The sequence below is a fragment of the Prionailurus bengalensis genome, chromosome D3, assembly GCF_016509475.1.
Source record: "Prionailurus bengalensis isolate Pbe53 chromosome D3, Fcat_Pben_1.1_paternal_pri, whole genome shotgun sequence".
NCBI lineage: Eukaryota > Metazoa > Chordata > Mammalia > Carnivora > Felidae > Prionailurus > Prionailurus bengalensis.
Genome location: NC_057356.1, coordinates 5,666,285 through 5,688,285, shown reverse-complemented (window position 1 = coordinate 5,688,285; position 22,001 = coordinate 5,666,285). Strand labels below are relative to the sequence as shown.

The 22,001-nt window shown below is 65.4% G+C and overlaps 1 protein-coding gene across 39 annotated transcripts in view; it reads right to left on the bottom strand.

The window, feature by feature from the left end:
* NCOR2 (nuclear receptor corepressor 2) overlaps positions 1-22,001 on the bottom strand; it is a 211,871-nt gene that overhangs the window by 23,882 nt on the left and 165,988 nt on the right. For 21 of the 39 annotated variants that reach the window (XM_043557333.1, XM_043557330.1, XM_043557334.1 and 18 more), the window contains 10 exons: positions 21,644-21,791; positions 19,135-19,185; positions 17,525-18,152; positions 10,561-10,681; positions 9,444-9,600; positions 5,301-5,465; positions 4,156-4,295; positions 3,336-3,438; positions 3,060-3,164; positions 2,636-2,739 (listed from right to left, as the gene is read on the bottom strand). In XM_043557333.1, coding sequence (XP_043413268.1) covers positions 2,636-2,739; positions 3,060-3,164; positions 3,336-3,438; positions 4,156-4,295; positions 5,301-5,465; positions 9,444-9,600; positions 10,561-10,681; positions 17,525-18,152; positions 19,135-19,185; positions 21,644-21,791 — 1,722 coding nt within the window. The remainder of the gene's footprint in view (positions 1-2,635; positions 2,740-3,059; positions 3,165-3,335; positions 3,439-4,155; positions 4,296-5,300; positions 5,466-9,443; positions 9,601-10,560; positions 10,682-17,524; positions 18,153-19,134; positions 19,186-21,643; positions 21,792-22,001) is intronic. The other 18 variants (XM_043557361.1, XM_043557367.1, XM_043557355.1 and 15 more) reach the window with 7 other exon arrangements.

The following is a 22,001-nucleotide window of genomic DNA, read 5'->3' as shown; positions in this document are numbered from 1 at the left end:
TCCAAGCAGAGAGAAGACAGCCACAGGGAGTGCCATCCTGCCCTGGGCAACCTCCAAGAACAGGAGCATGGGGATCAGGTACTGACCCCCAACCGGGTCAGACTGTTGGATGTCAAACAGCAGCTGTACAAACGAGTTGCCAGGTGGCCTGGGTCAAGTCACTTTGCCTCTCTGAACCTCAGTCTGTACGTCCACAAAACGGGAACAACCTTTGCATCTGTAATTCTCAAAGGCGCTTGACACAGACAAGCTCGCCCTAAATCGAGACGTCTCTTTCCTCCTTTTCCCAAGATTACTGGAGCCATTTCACAGGTGTGGGGGTCCTACTGAGTGCCAAGCCCCGGACCAGCGAGCCCCGAGCGGCCCCAGAGAAACTCGTCTGCTGAGACACATCCCCCCCTGTGGGCTAAGGGCACGTGCTGGGCTTTTCCTGCAGGCCCTGCGTTGCGAGGAGGGGACAGGAGAACGCTCTCGATGCGGACGACCTCCCCAGGCTTCCCCCAGCAAAGGCTCTGGCCGGGGTCTCCCGGCCCCCGGGAAGCATCTGTGCGCAGCGCGGTAGAGCTGGGGGATAACTGGGCGTCCCACCCGGGGCGCCCAACAGGGCCAAGCTGTCAGGACAGGCTCCTCCAGAGGCGGCTGCTGCCAGCACAGCCCTTAGCCGGGTGGGGGCGGGCGCCATCAGAGCCGGGCCTGTGACCGGGCCCCTCTCGGGCAAAGCAGTGGCTGAGCAGACACCACAACGGATGGTGGGAAGGGGCTCTGCTGGAGGCACCGAAGGCGGTCCGGGCTTCAGCAGAGGACGGGACGCGAAGGGCTGCGGACGCCGCCCCTGGGGACGACACACGGGGCGAACCCGTGCGGGCGGGGAGACTGTTTGCCTACGGCCTGTTTCGGGGACGGGAGCCTGCAGCCTCCCGGAGCGGACCCCAGCGAACTTCGCTCCCGGGGGCGGGAGGAGCCCCAGGGAGGACAGCGCGCCGGGGCCTGCTCCAGCCTGCGAAGGGGCGTCACGCCCGCTGGGTTCACGGGCGCGGGCGCGTGCCTGTGGTCTGTGCCGGGTTTCCCCGCCGCCACCCGGAAGCGAGGCCGTGGGAGCGTCTGACTCCCACGTGTTCTGGCAGCTGTCACCCTCTGCGAAAAACTGCCGACGGGGTGTGAGTGACCGAGACGGCGTGGGTCACAGCTGCCGGGAAACCCGGGGCAGGTGGGCTCCGAGGGGACCCGGAATTCGACCTTTAATCACAACCGGCCCCTTGAGAAAGACTCCGGGAGGAGTGCTTTTCCCCAGAGGGGAAACCGAGTCAGGAGGGGCCGTCCCCTGCTCGAGTGAGTGGGTGGCAGAGCGGGGACCTGAACACCCCGGCCTGACTTTTGCCCCGGGTGCTCGTTCTTTGCACTCAGCGAGGCCGCCTCCCGAAGCCTGTTATTTCAAAACCTACAGCTTTCCTTCCCCTCTGTGGTCCGATCTGAGGCCACCGGGGTCGAAAACGCCTCACTGCCGCCCAGCCTATGGCGGGACGCGGCGCCTCTAACGTGCGTGTGGGTGGGGCGGGGGGTGTCGCGCGAGCCCGTCTGTGCGCCCGCCTGTCCCGCCGTGTGTGTCCGTGCCTGTGTCCTGGATGCGAGCGTGTCTGCGCGTGTACTTAGGGGCACGCCCACACGTGTGTTCTGGCTCCTCGTTCTCCGGCACCGTGTTCTAGGGCCGGACGCAGCTGGGCACGAAACCCCGGGTCCACTGCTCACTAGCCATGTGACCTCAGCTTTAATCTCTGGGCTTCAGTCTTCTCATCTATAAAATGGGCTATCCTAGCATGGGCTCTGTGCCAGCATAAAGCATCTTGTCTGGACCTGGGCGGAAGGAAGGAAAATAAAGCCCGGGGAGCCTAGGACCCCGGGAGCCGGTGGTGCCACACTTCGTGCTCACTGGCCAGGGAGGAGAGGGTTCAACGTGTCCCGGATGCACAGGGAGCCCCCGGCCTTGGTCAGGTGGAGAACAGAGCCCCGCCCCCCCCCGCCCCCATCTGCATCACAGGAGGGCCTCATGACCGACTCCCCCCAGGGGTGGGGGCCGGCTCGGCCACAGTGCGGAGCACCTGTCCACGAACAGCCTGAAGGTGGCCCCCCCTCCCTGCTCCAGGCACCGCGGCCCTCACTGGCCCTCGCCCGTGCGGAGACGCGCCCACTCGCTATTCCAAGACTCCTGCAGGAGGCTCACCCCCGAGAAGTCTCCCCGACTTGCCCGTCCGTGTGGCCTCAGCAGTCCCGGGCATTCTGAATCATGGTATGTCACTCAGTTTGGAGCACCGGGCACTCTGAAGTCACCCGCCCCGTTCTCACGGCATGTGAGCCCTGGCCTACGTCCTCCGGCTACCCAGTCGGCCCCCTGGGAGCAGCCACTTCTGCGTTTTGCTCAGCACCTGGGGTGCGTGGCTCCACACAGACAAGAGAAACGACCACGGAACGAGCTGCTGTGCCCAGGACATCATCACACCCACCGAGACAGGTGCCACGCGGTGGCACCAGGGGGAACAGAGGGGCCGGCCCACGGCTCTGCCTGCGGTCAGGGCCGCGTCTGGAGCCGCGGCCCGCGGGTCCTCCCCCCGCCCCTCGTGCGGTGCCCCGGGACACCTACGTGGGTGATGGAGCCACGGTACGTGATGGGGCTCTCAGAAGGCACCCGCGTGCCGGGGATGCCCTTGGTGATGCTTCCTCCCGGAACCGAGCCCAGAGACGTCCCTAAAAGACACGAGACACGGGGCATAAAGGGTGTCCACAACCCCTTCCCAGGTCCCGGCCCTAAAACCCACCCAGCTGGGCTCCTGGTGACCGGCAAGTCCCCCCTTGGGGTCTCCCCTGGGGCAGAAGGTCCCCCTGGCCCTAAATGGCAAGGTAAACAATCAGGAAGACAGGGTTCTGGACCCTGTGGGAGCTGATGATCCTCAGATTTGGGATCAAAGTACCCGTTCCTGCCTCGACCCTCCTCCAAAGAGCAGAGGGGCACCCGCTAGGGACGCAGGGCAGGATCCGGGCCTCACGCCCACCCCTCACGCCCTCACCTCTCAGCACAGATGTCTCCTGGGCTGTGGGCACCCCCAGGTTCTCTGGGGGCCCAGCCTGGCCCCGCGGGGACAGCTGCTCCTGCTTCACTCCGCTGAAGGGCGCTGGGGACGGGTGAGAGCGGTGAGCCACGCAGCACAGGTGCAGGGGCCTGGGGCGACGGCCCCCACCTAGCCCTACCCAGGGGCCGGGCTTCGGCACCCTCCCCTCAAGCCCCCAACGTGGACAGCTGGAGCCCCGCCCGGGCCATCGAGGTAGGGGGCCCAGATCCTTACCCAGCTTCTTGGGGTCCATGGCAAGGGGCAGCCCCATGGTGATGGGGCCCACAGGGGCCTTGGCGTGCTCTGAGTAAGGGACGTGGAGCTGCACCGACATTCCCTGTGGGGGGCAGAGGTCACGGGTTCACGGGCGCCCTCACAGTCCCTCCACCACACGCCCAGCCAGAGCGTCCTGACGCCCCTTCTGCGAGAGCCCAAGGGGAGGGGCACGCCGGAATCCCACGCAGGCGGGGAGCCGGGGGCTCAAGTCCCAGGCCGCTGCTCAGCTGAGTCACCACGGACAAGTCCCCAGCTCTCCTGGGCCTCGATCCCCTCACCTGCGAAGCGGCCATCAGGAGCCGGTGGGGCGTAAAGGAAACGGTGCGCACGTGTGGTCCGGGGCAAAGCGGACACCTGGCCCCACCCCTCCCCGCACAGGCGGATACGTCAGGGAGGCGAAGGGGCAGGCAGCCACAGACGGCTCACCACGCGCTGTCGAGTGCATCCGACCTTCCGTTTCACAGAGGGGAAACCGAGGCACAGCAAGTTTAGGTAATTTGCCCAAGGCCACACAGTCTGGCTGCAGAGTCCGTGCTCTTGACCGCCCGAGTCCCCAGGTCCTGGGGCAAACTCCAGCCCGCTCGGACTCTAGCAGTGAAGGGCACAGAGACGACCCCGGCCCCTCGGGTGCCCAGCCCCCACCGAGGCACCGTTGTTTCCGATGCCCCGCTTTACAGACGGAAAGCCTGAACCCCAAAAGAGGAAGGGGCTGTTCTCTGGGCACCAGGCCACACAGATGCTCCGGGGGGGGGGGGGGGTGCTGACCCTCCCGCCTCACCTGGGAGATGGCGTTCATTTGCCTCTCGAGGACGCTGGGGTGCTTAGCGGAGGAGATGAGGGGCGGCGGGTTGGAGATGGTGGGTGGGCGAGGCAGGACGGGCCGGGCGCTGTCATGGAGGCCCAGGGGCAGTGGGTGACCTGTAGGGCACACGCCTGTCCGTCACGGGGCCCCTGCCAGGCAGACCACCCCCCACAGGCGCCTGTCCACATGCGCCCTTCCCTCCCTAGGGAAGCCTCCCTCCACCCTGCCACAGCCCAGCCCCCGTGTAAGCCCCTCACCTCCAGCCCGGACCCCCTTTAACTGGTCTCCCCGTTCCCACTTTACCCCCTCCCCCGCCAACAGCAGCCCATTCCCCTCAAAGGAATTCTGAAAAGCCTACTGGTTCACATCCTCCCCTTGCTGTTTACCTTCCATGGCTCCCCACTGCCCCCAGGATGAACTCTTAAACTTTGACACGGCTTTCAGGTGCCCCCGACCTGGTGCCTGTGGTCTCCCCGGACCCACAGCTTGGGCACCAAGCTTCCACCAAGGCAGCCGGATTCTGTTTCTCAAGTTTCTCCCGCTCTTTCCTACCTCCGACCCTCTGCACGTGCAGTTCCTCTGCCTGGCCTGTCTCGCCCTGTTTTGCTCCTGGCTCATTTATCCCACTCATGCTTCGGGATCAGCTCTGCTTAGGACGGCCTTTGCTGACATCACAGCCCTTAGCAGTCCCCAGATGTGCTACTTCTGTTGCTGGCGGGGCCCGGCAGGACTGGAGGACCCAGAAAGAATCTCAACCCCGGGCTGACCGTATCTGTAAACCAAAGCAGGTCCCTCCCCTCCTCCCTTCCCCCCAGACTTTTCTTTCCACCTGCCCATACTCTAGCTCTAAGTCACTGGTGGAAGACAGAGCCCCACTCTAGGGCTGCCCCCTCACCAGCTCAAGTACCTCCTATGGCTCCCTACTGCCAGTGGCTTCGACTCTAATCCTGCACATTTCTCTAATCTCAAAAGACCCCCTTCTTTCCCTTCACCGACCAGACCATCCCTCTGGCTGGGCCCCATCAGATTCTAAGATCCCTCCGCATGCAGCTCCAAACCAGTGCCAAGAGTTGGCACCCAATGACTGCACTGGCCGACCGAGCTCGGGCCGAGCTACTCACCAGGCGGGGCGTAGGAGAAGGCCGAGGGGTCAGGGGCGTGCGGGGAGGCCTTGATCACCTCACGAGGGGGCACAGGGAAGGGCAGGCCCGACGTCCAGCACGGAGGCTCTGTGGGCAGCTTCTGGCCGTCAGCTGCAAAGGCCGAGAAGAACACAGGCTTCTCTGCTGAGGGGATGAGGCAGGGCCGTCAGCCGTACTTGGCCAGCCCCGCCCAAACAAGGCTCTCCTGCGCCCACGGGACTGGCCTTGGGCAAGGATGGGGTCCTGGCCAATGGTAAGGGGGACTATGCTGGGAGCCCACCAAGTCTGCAGGCCAGCCCCGCCCTGAGCCCCTGAGATCCCAGGGGGCTTCTAAGCCGCAGCGTGCCAGGCAAGCAAGGGACCCTGGACCAACCTCCAAGGCAGGGGCTGGAGCTGGTGGCCTGGGCCCCGCCGCCTGATTTTGTATGGACACTCGCTCTGGAGCATGGCCGCGTCCGCCCGTTTATTTACTGTCTACGGCACAGCTGAGTAGCCGCAGCAGAGACCGTCTGGCCCGTAAAGTCTGAAATATTGACTCTCCGGCTCTTTCTAGAACAAGCTCGCTGGCCTCTGCACAGTGACAAAGGCTTGCTTCGATACGTATGCCCTGGCAGGAGGGCCGACTGGAGGTGCAGACCCTTGGGATAACAACGACCACCACGGCCGCCTGTTCGCTGAGCACGTACTGTGTGCCAGGCACTGTGCTAAGCTTCCCGCCAGCATGGATCCAAGGGGCAAGTTTGCGAGAAGGAGACCGTTACTAGATCTGTTGCGTGGAGGGGGAAACTGAGGTACAGACACATCAGTGGAGTTATCCAAGGCCACCATCAAATACGTGGCCAAGTCGGGATTTGAACCCTCAACCTCCTGGCCTCTGCAGCTACAGATAACAGAACAGGAGACGAAGGCCCTCCCACAGCCCCCCACGAGCCGGCACTCGAAGCCCTGTTTGTGTACCGACTCGTTTATCCTCAATGCACCCTAAACGGAACTATCACCGTCTCCATTTTACAGCTGGGAAAACTGAGGCCAGGAGAGGCAAAGTCATCAGGTCAAAGGCCCACCGCTGGGAGGGGAAGCAGCTTCGAGCCCGGGCAGTCAGGCTACAGACTGTGACCTTAACCGTCACTAGGCACTGTGCCCACAGGAAGATGAATGAAAGCTGGCCCCAGGTTCTCAGGCCTGGGGACACCCCGCAGCCATGGCCAGAGGCCAGGGGCCCAGGTCTGTGGTCACGGCATTCGCCCGCCCACCTCCTACTCTCCTGAAATCTGCCCCAAGCTCCAAACCTCTCCCTTGAGAACTGGCTCAGCGACTAGGGGAGGTGAGTGGCTGAGAAGCCAGGCAGGAGACACAACTGGGAAACCCCAAAACTCTCCACCCCTGGGGCAGGAACAGCGGGCAGGTGTCGTCTCTCGGGCCACCTCCGATGGCGCAGGGAGGTTCTGAAGGCCCACGGGAGCATTAGCACGGAGCAGTGAGGCCTGCCATGGGCACAGGTGGGCCCGCTCCGGATTCTCCACATCTCTCCCACGAGAGACCGAGCCCCCCGGGACCCATGCCCTGGTGAGGCAGGCAGCCCACAGGAGGGGGTCGCAGATGTGGGGAACAACCCCGTGTAGGGATTCAACAGCCTCTGATGGAGGCGCCCCCACAGGGCCTGGCCTGAACACCCCCCCTGGGCCTTGCTCGTCCAGCTACCCCCCCTGCCTCCTGCAGCTCAGCCTGGGCTGTGGTGGGCAGGGGTGGGGGCTGGGGGGGCTCCTGGGGCCGGGCCAGCCTGGGCGGGAGGCCAGGGGCCTGGAGAGACAACCTGTTCCTCCAGCTGGCCCCGGGGGAGCCCACGCAGGAGCCAGGAAGCAGAGGAGCTCCCGAGACACCAGAATGGTGCCTGAGGCCAGGGGCGCTGTCTGCCGCAGGGAGCCGTTCCAGGAAAACAGCGCTCCCCCCCCCCTCCGTCCCGCTGCAATCAGAAACCACCGGTGGTGGCACCCAGGACGCGCCCATGACCTGTCCCAGCAGGTCCTGGCTGGCCCCGGGTGATGCCCGGCCACCCGAGGGTGGCCTAGCCCTGCTCAGATCCGGCACGGGTCAGAGCTGCTTGGGGCCCTGGCCTTGCCACGCAGCAAACCCCTGGGCTGGTGCCCCGAGCCTGGAATGTTCTCCAGAGCCAGGCCCGGCTCCTCCCCGTAGTGAGGCGCCCTGGTCCCAGCGTGGGGGGCTGGCAGGGTCCCGGGAGAAGGCAGACACCCCGCGCCCTCATCCCCACTCGGGTCCCTCAGCAGGCCCGGCTGCCTTCTGCCTCTGAAATAAACTCCCCGCCTCCGCGGTCATCCCTGCAGTCCAGACTGCCACCACAGCTGGTCGGGAGCAGCACGGTGGCCTCCCCCATCTGCCCACAACTCCCTGTAGCCCTTCCTCCTCAACAATGGCCAGAGAGAGAGGGACATCTTTCCAAAATATAAATCAGATTACTCCCCACAGCACAGACACATCAAAATGCCTCCCAAAGAGGCCTCTCTTACACCCGAGACAGAATCCCTGTGGCACCGTGGCCTACGAGGCCCTACATAATCCGGGCCCCAGTTTTCCTGCTCTGATCCTCTCTCCTACCCCCTCACCGCCCATATCCACCTTTTGGCAGCTCCCCAAACACACCAAGCTTGTCCCTACCCCAGGGCCTTTGCATGTGCTATTCCCTCTGCCTGGAATGAATGCCCTTTCCCCACATCTTCCCATGACCTCACCTCCACAGAGACCCCTCCTCTGAGCCTCCCCGACCCCGTTTCGTTAATTACGTGAATGACTCCTTCTTTCTGTGTGTGTCCTGGCTTAACGTCCTTCTCAACCACAAAAAGAGCCCTCGATCCCTTCACCTCGCTCACTGCCAACTCTCCGCCGCCTGGCACGGCACTCGGCCATCACAGGTGTTCAACAAGTGTCCCGACCCAGTGGCCAGCAGACAGCCTGCGTGCCGGCCAGGATGCACCCCCGCCCACCCGTGTGGGTGGCGTCTAAGACTTCGCGCAGCAGAGGAGAGCGGACGCGGGGAGGCGAGGGGGCAGGATGACTACACGGGGCATGTCTGGCAGGCCCGTGTCACTAGTGGGAAGCGTGGAGCGGCCCTCCCTCAGGGACGGCCCTGCTTTTTGTTCTCACACAGGCGCACAGCAGCACCCTCAAGGGGGCCCACGGCCAAGGGCCAACCCGGCTTCCTAGGGAAGGGCTCTGTACGTGAGAAGCGGGTGCAGGTGGCACCCGCCCTCCGACCCCTCGAGCGGCCAGCGGGACCCGAGGCTGGCCCGGCGCGGGGGGGGGGGGCCCCTGGAGGAACTGCGCCCAGCACCTCTGATGCGCACCGACCCACCGCGCGCCAGGCTGAACGGGGAAGGGCGCCCCTTCGGGGACACGGGCCTGGAACTTCCTGGGCCCGATGGGGAGTGTGAGGCGGAGAGAAACCGCAGAGCACAAGAAACCACGCCTGGCCCGTCTCCTGACCTTGAGCTTCCCGTGGCCACAACAAAGCGCGCCCCGGGCAGCTGCTGTAACACAGCTGCTCCGGGAATTACCCCACGGGCTCCCCGCTGGACCCGGCGACCTCGGCCCGGAGCAAGGTCAGGGTGAGCGCTGGAGTGGGGCAGCGCTTCCGGCCCGGGGCCCAGAGCCGCTGCCAGCTGGGCGCCGAGCCTCCTCTACGGCTCTAGAAGCTCACACGTGGGCGGAATCCCGTGGAATCAGAGGCTGCGCCACAGACGCGCTTACGTGCAGACACGGCGTCTTTGGACAACTTTTAACGTTGCCAGTGCCGAGAAACCAGATCTCACGTGAAAACACGGGTTCCTGGCTTCTCTGGAACAACAACGGCAGGCCCGCACCGCCACGGGGTGACTCGGCAGAAGCCAGCAGGTGCCCGCCTCGGACCAGGAGCTCCCGGTTCGCCACCGTTCCCAGCATGCCCCACGGCCTCGCCTCCACCGCTTCCGCTCACCTACCCGGCTCGCCTGCCCCGACAGGCTCGGAGCCACGACAGCCGGCCCACGCGCACGGACGGCCCTCATCCCCGCCCCCGTCGTGCCCCCCACGCCCCCCTACTCTCCACCACGGCCACGGGCACCCACTCACCCTCCTTCTCAGCGGGAGGCACGGGGCTCCTGCTTTTGCCTCGGGGGCTGTTGCCGGGCTGCTGGGGGGTGTCGTTCTCCGGCTGCAGGTGCTGTGGCGGCGGGGGGGCAGGGGGAGCCGCGTCCTCCCGGGGGGGCTCATGGACTTTGGTGACCTGCTGAGGGAAGCGAGGGGAAATGGGTATCTTGACAGCCCGTCCGTGGGCCGCAGAGATCGGGGAAAGCCTTCCAGGCCCCCCGCAGGTGACAAGCCCGAAGGCCAAGGCGGCGAGGTGTTCAAAGGCACGCAGCTCAGGGGGCGGGAGGGTAGGTCTTTGCAGAAAGGGCGCGGGGTGTGGCCGCCCGTGCCCCCTGCCCCGAGTCTCCGCGGGTCTGGGAGGTCGGGACGGACGAGCAGGACCGCGCCCGGCCCCGGCAGCTGGCCGCACAGCCTGGCACGCCCCGTGCCCGTCACTCCGAAAGCCCCTCAGCCCGCAGCCCCCCAGCCGCACACAGGGAGCCCGGGCACACCTCCTCAGAGAGGAGCGGCCTTGGCAGAGGCCGGGCCGTTGTGACGAGGGGGCTCCTCCAAGGGGCTGCCTGCGCGGCCTCGAGCCTCCCCACAGCCTCTCCTGGGGAGCCTCCCACAGGGTCTCTTGTTTAGAACAGGGGAGGCCCCACCTTTCTGCCCACGGTGCTGAGACAGCCGGGGGATGTCCTGCCCTCCCTGGTCTGGGGGAGCTCTGGAGAAGCCTCGGGGGGCAGGGCGGAGGTGGGCACGGTGGGCGCGGCCCCTTGGGCCGCAAGGGCCCGCGCGGGCCCCGGGCCGGGAGGGCGGGAGGGAGACCCGCAGGCCGCAAGCTCCCTGGTTCCTCCAGAGCCCCACCCTGCACGCCCGCCAGAGCCCTGGAGCTGTTCCCGCCTCATCTCCATGGGGATTTCTCCAGGAAACAGGAGGCTGCCGGGAAGGGCCGAGAAGAGCGAGGCTGCAGGTGCTGCCCCCCCCCCGGCCCCCCCGGAGTCGGGCACCCGCCCTCCTGCGCTGCCTCCCTGAACCGGGGCTGCAGGTGGGGGGCGCGGGGGGCTGCTGCCTTCCTCGCAGGAGTCCTGGGGTGCGGGAGGGACGCCCGGGCACTCACGATCGGGGGTATGGCGGCCGCCCGCTGCTTCAGCTGCTTCAGGTCCAGCGGCTTCTGGGGGGAGGCGCTGGCCCTGGTGTCACTGCTCGGGGTGAGGAGGCTGGGCCGTGGTGACAGCAGCCTGAGGGGGAGAGGAGCGTCAGCCCACAGGCTCACCGCTGGCCTCCCCGGGCTCCAGCCCTGCAGCACCCGGCCGGAGGGGGCCGCCAGAAGCGGGGCAAATGTCCAGGGTCACCCGGCCGAGGAGACCAACCAGGACTCGGGGGGGGTGGGGAACGGGGCCAGGCGACTCCTCCCTCCCTCCTCTGGTCCCGGCCGGGTCCGTGAGGAGCCAAGACCCGCTCCAAGCCCAGCCCAGAGGCCCAGGCCAGGATTCAATACCCCCCCTGAGACAGCCCCAGGCAAGCAAAGTCCCAGGGAAGCCGGGACTCAAGGCCCGCGCCGTGCAGGGCTCTTCCAGAGCTGCAGCAAAGCCGAAGACTCAACCAGATTAAGGCTCGGCGAGCTTAAGAGATTCAGGGAGATTACTCATCACCCAAATAGGGGAGGCTCAGGTGCCCGGCGTGGAGCTGAGTGGACCCCACGTACTGGAGGCAGAAGCCGGGGAAGCCACCCGCTGAACCAGAACTCGCACCTCACCGGCCCGCCGCTTTTGAGGCGCTGAAAGCAGGCAGGCTGCAAGCTTCATGTGGAGGGCCCGGTCAGCGTGCACCCGTCTGCCCATCAGCCACAAGCATGGCCGCGAGCCGAACCGGGCCCGTAAGTGCTTCATCCCGCAGAGCGCGGTCGCCTCGTCTGCTGCTGACGCACACGACCGGGAACCCGCACAGGGCACCTGGCAGGGCCCAAATGGACGCCAGGGACAGGGCCCTGCCCCTGCAGGGGCACCCAGACACAGCCTGCCCTCTTCATGGGTGTCACCTCCTTCAGGAAGTCCTCAGGGATTTCCAGGAAACCCCAGAGTACTGGGCACAGCAAGCTGCCACAACCCCTATCTGCCTCCCTCGTTGGCAAGGGGTCTCTGGGGTGGGATCTCAGTCTGCCCCAGCCTGACCCTCACCTACCCACCGGGGCTGCCAGGTTCCCGCCCAGCTCCTGAGTCCCTCCCGAGACCTGCACTTGCTGAGCACACAGCAGACCCAGCGCTGTGCCCGGGGAGCACCGAGAGACCCGGGATCCAATCTCTGCCTGCGGGACGCCACCGGTGACCCATCAGGGCGTGCGAGGGCACTGGCCCTGGCCGGGACTCGCCCGGGGGCGGGGGGGGGGGGGGGGCAAAGCTGAGGCCGGGTCCCCACGGCCAGAGGGCCCTGTTGGCACAGCCCCTACTGTGTGCCGTGATGACCGGGTCAGGCGACTCCATGTGCAGACCGTAAGCCACAGCTGCTGCCTTCCAGGCAAGAGCCGTGACGACGAGGACGTGGCTCGCGGCTCTCTGCACCCAGCAGCCGGAGCCAGATGCCCAGCCGTGAGGTAAACGTGCCTCCTTCCTGGGGGCGGAACAGGGCGCACACCCGACTCGAGGCCTGGGCGCCTTCTGCTCTCCGTGGTGGCCGAGCCGCCGAGCCACGGCCATGACAGCCCGTCCTGCGGGTACCGCCTCCCGCCCGCGTCTGCCACACGCTCGGCTGAGCAGAGACAGACGCGGTGACGCCCGCCGGGGCTGCCCCTGGCGCGCGGGAGAAGGTCGTCCTGACTTCTCCGTGCTCCGCCGGCCTCCACGGTCCTCTCCGCCTGCTCCCCCTCCCGCCCGCCCTCACCTCTCTACCTGCCCTGCTATGCTCCGAGGGCTTCGGGCCTCCCTCCCCTGTGGCCGCTGCCCCTCCCTGCCCCCCTGCACCAGGCACCCCGACGGGCGTGAGCACCCGCGCCATCAGCAGTCCTGATGTTCCCCACCTGCCTCAACTGCCCCCACACCCGGCCTCCCCTCCCCTCCGCCTGCCAGCATCCATCGAAACCAACGGGCCCTTGTTAACCTGAACTTAAGAGCGAACACGCTGCAGCCGCTGCGGAAGAAGCCTGGCAGTTACTGCAAAGGCAAGATGGTTACCATCTGACCTGGCGGTCCCACTCTGGGGGCGTCTGCCCAGGAGAACTGAGAACACGGGTCCACACACGCACGCACAAGGTCGGTTCGCTAAGGTCGCAGAGGCACTGTCGCCACAGCCCAAAGGTGAGAAACCACCCGTGCGCCCAAAATCGGCTTCAAGGATACACAAAACGTGGTCCGTCCACACGGTGAAATAGGAATCAGCCGTAAGGAGGAGAAAGTACCGGGAGGATCTGGAAAACCACGTGCCAAGTGAAAGAAGCCAGACGCAAAAGGCCACACGCATGAATCCACCGGGATGAAATGCCCAGAGGAGGCAAATCCAGAGACAGAAGCCAGGGGAGTGGGGGGCCGGGGGCCGGGGGCCGGGGGCGGCGCGGGGAGGGGGGCTGAGCACAGCGTTTCTCTGGGGTGGGGGTGGGGGGTGACGAAAACGTTCTGGGCTTCGACGGCCGTGATGGCCACACGTCTCTGTGAACAGACTAAAACCCGCTCCGCTCAGCTGTGCACGTTAACGGCTATGTAGTACGCTATGTGAATTATATCTCAATAAAGCTGTCACGAGAAAAAAGAAAAAAGAAAAAAAAAGAACGTACTGTATGCCAGCCATAAAATCAAGAGTTTGATTAACCGTATTGCTTCCAGGAACAGTAAGATGTCGTATTTGACGCATACACAAAAACACAGACACAAGTACTAAAGTTGAGAAGTAACATTTTGTGTCTGCGTAAATGCTTTTAGAACACGCATAAAGCAAAGTGTCTGGTCCCCGCCAACTGGGCCGTGAACCAGGGCCTTCCCCTGGAGCCCGTGCCTGCCTTGGTTTCCCCACCTCCTCACCCAGGGAGGGGCAAGCCAGACTGGAGGGCAGAAGGGCAGGGGCTGCCCCTCTAAGGCTCTCCACAAGCAAGCGCTGGGGGCACGCACGGAGACCCGGACCCCTCTTGCCTGAGCACCCCCACAGAGGGAGGCAGGAGCTCAGTGGGGACTGGGGCCACGGGCGCCACGCTCCGCAGCCAGCCCCACCCCTCGCTGTAAGAGGGTGGCATCCCAGAGCAAGGGTCTGGGTTCAAGTCCTTCACAGGCCTCAGGGTCTGGAGCCCCCAAAGGCACGGGAAGACGGGCGCTCCCACCGCTCCCAACCTCCCCGCGTTCCAGCAGCCACAGCGGCTGAGCACCGCCTCCAGGAGCCTCCTCAGGGGCGGCTGGGCCTCTGTTCTCTTTCCTTTGTTTTCTTGGAAGACAGCAGCTTTTATTTTCCTCTCGGGAGGCCCGGGTGGGGCGGGGCTCTCGGAGCCTGGCACCAGCCATGTGACCCGGGAGAGGCAGGGGAAGGCGGCAGCACGGCCCGGAGCAGTTCAGGGCTCACGCTCCCCGTTCGAACCCCACCTTCAGCCGTATGACTGAACCACTGTGCCTCAGTTTCCTCATCTGTAAAATGGGCACGAGGACCGTCACCCCCTCCCCACCCCTGCCACCGGGAACTGTTCTCTGGGGGAACAAGGGAGCACACGCACAGAATACCGACAGCAGCACCCTGGGCTGAGCGGGACAGGGGATCTCCCAGTCACTGTGGGTTTCCTTCCCACGCTGGAGGGCCAGGGCTGGAGGAGGGGTGACCGATGAGCAACAGGGGGCTGGGGACGCTCTGGGTCTGCGACAGGGCGCCCCTCTTCACTAGTGCCCCCCTTGGCTTCCCCGTTATCACCAGGCTGAGATCATCCTCGCTGCCACGCTGGGGCTGGAGAGGGAGGGAAGCTGTCACCTCCTCTGTCACCTTCTCCCCTGCCCATCTCCCTCGCTCCACCCCACCGCAGGCCTCTTTGGCCTCCACCGAGCAGAAGCTCATGCGGCCCCAGGGCCTTTCCACTGCCTGTTCCTGCCCACACCTCCCACCACCGGCTCTGATCACCCTCCCACGCCACCTCCTCAGAGGCCTCCCTGACTGCTCCCCACACCCCGATCTTCCCATCACCCACTCATCACAGGAACAGTTGTTCCGCCCCTTTAATGTTCCCGTGCCTTGCTGGCCGCTCCCACCAGAGCAGAGGCGCTCTGGAATCAGGGCTCACCCGTTCTGTTCCCAGCATCCCTCACACCTAGAAGGGCACCTGACGCGCACCGGTGCCCAGTGATTTACGGAATAAAGCAACGACAGGGAAACTGCGGGCAGGATTCTTGCAGAATTTCAGGGGCGCGGTGGAAGAACCCACACTCCAGCGGCTCTTGGAGGAAACCTGCAGCGTTCCCGCAGTGGACCCACAGGCGGCAAGCTGTTCGCCGAGCACCTAGCGTGTGTGAGCCTGGCACCAGGCCTGTCTGTGCCGCTCACGGTGAGCCCGCAGCGGGGACACTGAGGCCCAGGGGAAGGGGCTCTCCGAGGTCTCCAGCCCACGAGAAAGTGCCAAGGCACCTTCTCTGGAAACTGGGACAGAGGAGGGCAGGCGAGCTCTAGGCTTTGCAATCGGGGCCACTATCTCTGGTCGGCAGCCAAGAAAACTCCCGGCCAAGCTGCCTGCAGAAGGTGACAGACAGCAAGAGCAGAATAGGATTCCTCCCTCCAAAGGTCGGCCGGCGGGGGCCAGAACCACACGCATCTTGGGCGCGTCCAGGGCCGCCCGGCTCACCACAGCAGGGCCGCCAGGCGGGAAGGAGGGCGGGGGGCAGGCGGCCAGGACCTGGGGTCGTGCGGGGGCCCACCCGTCCCGCCAGCCCTTCCGGGAGGCCCTGGCTGCCAGGGCCTGCTCTGACGCATCTTGCCTGCGCGGCCGCGGCTGGGGGGGGGGGGTGGGGAGGGAGGGGTGGCAGGCGGCCAGCCAGGAAGAGGTCAGCAAGCTGGCCTCAGTCCAGCCTGGCTCTGAGGGCGGGGGCCCAGCCTCGGTCACACAGGGCGTGACTAAACCAGGTGTCCTGACTCCCAGCCCGGGGCTGCTGCTCCCCGGGGATCGAATGCTGGACGTCCAGGCAGGAAGAGGGGACAGAGCCAGACCCAGCAGGACGGGGCAGGGGGAGGACACGTTCCCCAGGTTGGGGCTGTTCTGCTGGGGGTGCGGGGCCTCCAGGCCTGGCCAGAGGGATCCAGGGGGTGAGGGGGGCTGAGCCCAGCCTTCCCCGCTCCCCAGTCTGGGCAGGCCACGTGAGCCCAAACACACTCCGGGAGGCGGCTTATCAGCACGGCTGCCCCATGAGCTCAGCACTCTTCCCGCTAAGAGCAGAAACATATGTTTCCATGACTCCGTCCCCACGGCCAGCAGGAGCAGGGTGGGGAGCAGTCCGCCCTGACCCCATTACCCAGGCACAAAGAGCGAGCGGAGTGGCTGGACCCTGGCCGTGGGCCCAATCCTCCACTGAGGGCACTGTTTTCCAAGGGCAAGCTCAGGAGCTCTGAGCCCCCGGAAGCTGGCCCGTCCTCTGCCTGTCACAGGGCCACCCACCAGACTGTCCTCCTCCTGACACAGGTGGGGTGAGGCTGCCGGTGGTGGCCCCCAGGGACCCCTGGAGACGGAAACCTGGGGACAACATGGCTCACCTCCTTTTGTGGAACGTGTGAAGACCCAACGAGCTCTGGATGAATCTCATTTCCCCATGGAATGTTCTAGAACTTGCCATTCTAACGTGCCCCAAGGTGAATCACGGGGCAGAGGAAAGGCTCCGAGTGAACTCGGCGATTTGAAAGTCAGATTTTCCTCCCTCTCGCTCTGCCCAGAACTTTTCCGAGAGACGGGAGAGGAGAGACAACAGACCGCACTGTTTTTAGTCAAAATAAAAATGACCCGCCTGCCTCACTAGAAAACATTCCTCCAGGGTCCAGATGTGGGTGGGAGTGGGCCTCTGGACCTCTGCCCTCCGCTGCCCGCAACCGGCCCCGAATCCGGGGTATGAGCTTTGCTTCTGGCCGAGGGTCTCAGGGTCCCCAAGCACCTGTGCCGAAAGTGGCTAAAATCCAGAGCTCCAGGGCTTGGGGTGAGAACCATCCTGTGCCAGGGGCAGAGACAAAAGTGAGAAAGGGAGGAACGCGTCTCAGAACCAGTGGCGTCCAAACAGAAACGGCACGGGGTCCCTCCAGGCCACCCCAGCAGGAGAGCGGCCTCAACAGCTCGATCCGTTGGGAGCCAGGACACGGGCCCCAAGTTCCTGCACCCAGACCCTTGGCGGACGGGACAGGAGCCGCCAGTGTCCTCGGGATCCTGCGACCAGCAGCCTCAGGCAGACCCGCACCACCGTCCGCCGGGACGTGGCAGGCCTCTCTCACCCCCCGCGCGTCGCCCCGCGTTGGCAGCTGGCTGTTCTCAGAGCCTAAGTCACAGCCGGCTGAGCAGAGCACTCCCCTGAGAACGGGGCCAGGAGCTGGCACGGCCAGCTGACCCTCGCTGGGTCACTCCGGCACTCCGCCCGCAGCACACGGGCTCCTTCCCACCCCCGGGCCTTGGCACCGGCCCTGTTAAGGATGGAATTGTGACCCCCGCCCCCACCCCACCCCAAACACGTTCAAGTCCTAACAGCCAGGGACTTGTGAACGTGACCTAATTTGGAAAACAGGCTCTTTGCAGACGTGATCGAGTTCAGATGGGGTCATCCGGGTGGCCCCGAATCCCAGGACGGTGCCCTCGCAAGGAAAAGAAACGTGGGGAAAACGGCACACGGACACGGAGGCAGCGGTGGGGGTGCAGAGCACCGGGCACGGCCAGCCGCCGGCACAGTGGCAGGGCCCCGGCCGCACCGGCACACCTCCGGCCACCCGGGTCGCGGGGCTTCGTGCTGCAGCCCCGGAAGCCAGCCCCCCCCCGCCGCCCCCGCCCGGCACGCTTCCCCCTCGACCGCCCCCTCCTGCAGCCGGGCCGCCGCACTCCCCGAGGGCAGGCACAGAGGTTTTGCGGGGGACAGAAGCCGCCTCCCGGTGTGCCCACCGCTCACCTGTTCTTGTCGCCCCCCTCGGGCTCATCCACCTCGTCCGCACTGCAGGTGGCGCTGGAGTCGCTGTCCTGGGGGGCCCCTGCTCCCTTGGTCGTGGGGGCTTTGCCCCCAGGGCCGCCGCCCTCTTTCTTCTCCACCTTGAGGGCCCCCTCGGGGGCGGCCTCCACGCTGGCCTCAGGGCCTCCTTTGCCCTTGTGGGGCCCGTCCTCCGGGGCCTCCTCTTTGCATTCGCTCTTGATGGGCTCTGTGGGGGGCGCCTCGGCAGGCTCTTCTGGCTTGCCCACGTCCACGGACAGCTCCTGGGCCACGGGGGGCTTCTGCTCCTCCTCCTCTGCCACCAGGGGGGCCGTGGCAACCTCTTCTTCCTTCTCCTCCTTGGGGACCACAGGAGGGGGTGCGGTGGGCGATGGGGGTGCCGGTGGGGGCGTGGGCGGGCCGGCGGCTTCGGGGGCCGGGGCGGGCTCGGCGGGGGCCAGCGCATCCTCCGGCGGTGGTGTGGGCGGCTCAGGGGCTGGCACGTCGGCGCCTGGGGCAGGCGGGGGCTTGGGCCCGTTCTGCCCCGCGTCCTTGGCGGCCTCGGCGCGGGGGGAGGGGATGCTCTCGGTGTCAGAACTGTTGTTGACGGTGGCTGCGGGAGGCGTGGGGAGGAGGAAGCGTGAGTGGTGCTGGGGGCACAGGGGCAGAGGCAGGGGCGGCCTTCTTCGAGGCCACACCTGCCCGTCCCGGCTCCAGAGCACAATCTCAGGATGCAGTTGCCCCATCAAGGCTCCTACACACCTGGGTACCCTGCCCTGCCCCCCTGCCGACCCCGGAGCCCGGGCCCTGGGGTCGCCGGCACCCCGGTGCGGCCAGGGCTGCGGCCTGAGCGCTCCGTCCCTGTCTGCGCGCACGCTGGAAGCCCGGCCACGGTAATGCGCGTTACCTCTGGGCCTCGCTTTCCCCATCTGTAGAGTGGGGAGAGCGAATCCCAGCTCACAGGGCAAGTGAGCCAGGAGGTGTGGCAGCACAGGGTGACGCTCGGTGACGATCTGCTATTACATCACCACGACAACATAAAAGGGGCCCATGAACTCTGAGGAGCTTGAGGGGAAAGGGGGGAAAGCCTCAGCACCCCCATCCCCATCCCACAGGGCCTGGCACACAGCAGGTGCACAGCAACGTTCTTCGAGTGGCCGAATGTGGGTACAGACGAAAGGCGAGGACAGCTAGGCTCTGACTGGGCTCTTCAGCCTTAAAGAAACACACTCCTGCCACTTCTTTGGGTCTCGATTCCCCCCACTTTGTGTGAAACGGGGACATTTGAGAACCCCTGCACTTGCTGTTGGCGAATGAATCGACATAAAAGTCACGAATGAAAGCACCGGTGAAAGCCAACAAGACGATGGAACCGAGCGTACAGATGTGCACGAGTGTGTCAGGGAACAGCACAGGGAACAGACACTGAGCCAGGGAGGGGCACAGAGGCAGCAACAGCACAAATGGTGGCACTCACAGAGGCATGCTCACAGAATTGGGGCCCCTCGCCTGAAGACGGGCGACCGCAGGATGCCCCGTGCCCCCGGGCAGCCCTAACCCTATCCCACCCCCAGGCCAGATGGCTCCATTCGTACCTGGGCCACTGCATTCCCCTCTGGGCACCTCGTTCCCAGAGGCGTGTAAGGCTGGAAGGAAGGGAGAGAAGGGTTAGAAGCAAGGCGGCAGGAGAAGCAGGCGGGAGAGAGGAGGCGGCCAGGGAGGCGGGCGGGCAGTGGGCCTGGGGCCCGGCAGGCGGCAGGGAGGAGCCATGGCAGCTCTCGGCTTGGAGCGACGCACCCTCTCCCTTCAGCCCCGACGGTCCGCAGCGGCCCTGGCCCATGACGGGGTCCCGCCAGTCTCACCCACTCCTGGGTGTCTCTGGATAAGTCACTGGCCTCGTCTGGCTCTGGGTTCCCAGGACCCCGGGGGTGGGGGTGCTGGCCTCAGAGGCGGCCAGGACTGCAGGACGGGCCCCCCACCCCAGCGCCCAGCCACAGAGCCGGGCCGGCCGGGGCTGCCGTGGCCCCGGACAGAGGCCTTCGGCCTTCACGACCCCCACTGCCCCCCAGCCTCTCCCACTTCTGACCTCCCTTCGAGGAGCTCCCTCCCTACCACTTCCAGAAATAATAACTGAAACAGCAACACAGGGCCTCTGTGGGTGCTGAGCTCTGCACAAAGCCCTTCATGCCCGGGACTCACGTCCTCAGCAGCCACCAATACCGGCACAAGCATCGTCTCCTTTGCAGATGAGGAAACTGAGGCACAGCGAGCGTGAGTCACGCGCCCCAGGCCACAGTGCAGGGGGGCAGGAGAGGGCTGACCCCGGTGTCCGTGTGTCTGCCCCTGCCTGCTGACTCCAGCAATGTCACTCCTGTGCTCTGAGATAACACACTTCAGGGTGTAGGGGGCTAGATCCCTGAATTCCCGGAGCATCAGTCTGCTCATCTACAAAATGGGCACTTACAGCCAGGCCCTCTGCCTCATCGAGAGGCTTCTGCCCATGAGGAGTCCTCAGGGGCGAGCGTGCGTGCAAGCACGGGGGTTGTGAGGATTCGGATGGCGGGGCCCGCCCTCAAAGTGCTGCCTAGTCAGTAGGTCCGGAAAGGGCCCGGGGGTCCAGACGTCCGACCAGTCTGAGCCCTGGTCCGCAAGCAGGCCCTGGGTGACCGCTCTGTGGCTCAGTTTCTTCATCTGTAAACGGGGTGACCAGAGCACCCATCCCACTGGATCACTGTGACAGTTCAAGGGATTAACTCAAGGCTGCTACTCTGTTTACGACGGCGACACCATGATCGCTACAGAGACGCTGATCGGAGGCTGACTCCTCCCTCCCCAGGCGGTTCATCTCTGCCTGGACGCTGCCTGCCCCCTGGAGAGGTCTGGCATGCTGCTGGGGCCGGCTGGTCTTTCTAGAAGGTTCCATCGGGGCAACCTCGGGCCCTGACCCAGAACCTACCTGACCTCCCCCATCCTGGTCACAAGGGACAGGGTTACACAGCAGATGCTGGCTGGACTGGCCGACTCCAAGTCTCCCAGTTACGTGACACCCCGTGAGAGTGGTTCTCCTCTCTCTGGGCCTCGGTTTCCGAGCTCATGAGATGGGACGGTCACCCCGCATCTTTGCGCGGGGTTTTCTACCCTGCTGCACGTGATCTTCTCAGAGCCACCAGGTGGTCAGAAGCTCAGCTCCACCAGACCGGCCCTCCCCCCGCCCCCACCACCCTGATGGGGCAGGTAAGCCCTACAAGTGACGGGGAGTTCACTACCACACAGCTCTCTTATTGGGCACCGTCTGTTCTGCTCTTAACGCCGAGCCGAAGTCTGGCTTCCTTTTACTTTCCCACCGAGGCTGCATCCTGTCCGCACAGACAGCTAGCTGGCAGGATATTTAAATAGGGGATTGGGTTTCTGCTTCCTTTTTTCTTTCTGGCTGTAAAGCCAGGACCCAGAACACAAGGACCAGAGGGGTCTGCAGCCCTCCACCGGCCACTGGCCAGGCCTCTCACCAACTTGGCCCAGAGAGGCCCAGAGCCACCAGCACGGGGGCCAGGCTCGGTCCGCAGACCCACGCCCAAGTGGAGACGACCACGGTCGTCTCCAGGAACCACCGAGCGCAATTCTCTGTTCTCAACCGGGAAGCAGGGTTCGGGCTGACGACTGCACTGTGGGCTGGGAGCGCCTGGATTGATCTGCGGGCCCGGCCTGAGGAGCCAAGAGGTGACTCACGCCTTCCCTCGCCGTGTCGGCAGAAACCTGGGGGTCTGAATGCAGAGGCAGGCGGACAGGAGGGACAGGAAGGCATCCCGGGCGGGGGCAGGAGGACAAAAGGCTCCATTCGCCAGAAACGTGAGGGCCCGCAACCGGGTCGGCTCTGGGCAGGAAGGCGATGGGTGAGGCGGAGACGTCCAGCTAAGCAAGGGTCGGGGCCTTCAGGGGCGTCGTGCCAGGAAGGGGGGGCGGGAAGTTCATCTTACAAAGCGGGGCCCTTGGAAGCAACAGCATCCCACCATCCCCGCCATCCCCGCGCGTCCCCTCCAAGGCAGGCCAAGCCTCTTCTCAGAAGAACCCAGACAGTTGGAGGGCAGGTCAGTTTCTTCCCCTCACCTTCCGCCTCCTCTGCCACGTCCTCCTCGTTCCCGCTCCCTCCTGACACCTCCATCTCGTCGTCCTCCACCGCGGGCGGGAAGGCGGCCTCCTCACTGGCGGCAGCCGGGGCTTTCTTCTTCTTCCTCCGCGCATTCCTCTCCTTCTCCTGGGGCACAGGGACGGTGGCGGTGAGAGCCTGGCCCTCAGCTGTCAGCTCGGGGACTCCCTGTGCCTGAGGCCTTGCCACAGGTGCGACGGACAGCGATCCCGGCCACGTGGCCACCAGGCGACCCCCCCCCCCCCCGCCCCGGCCACATCTCACTGCGGCGGCCGAGCACGCCGGTGGTTATTTTTCCCGAGGGCTCTAATCTTCCGT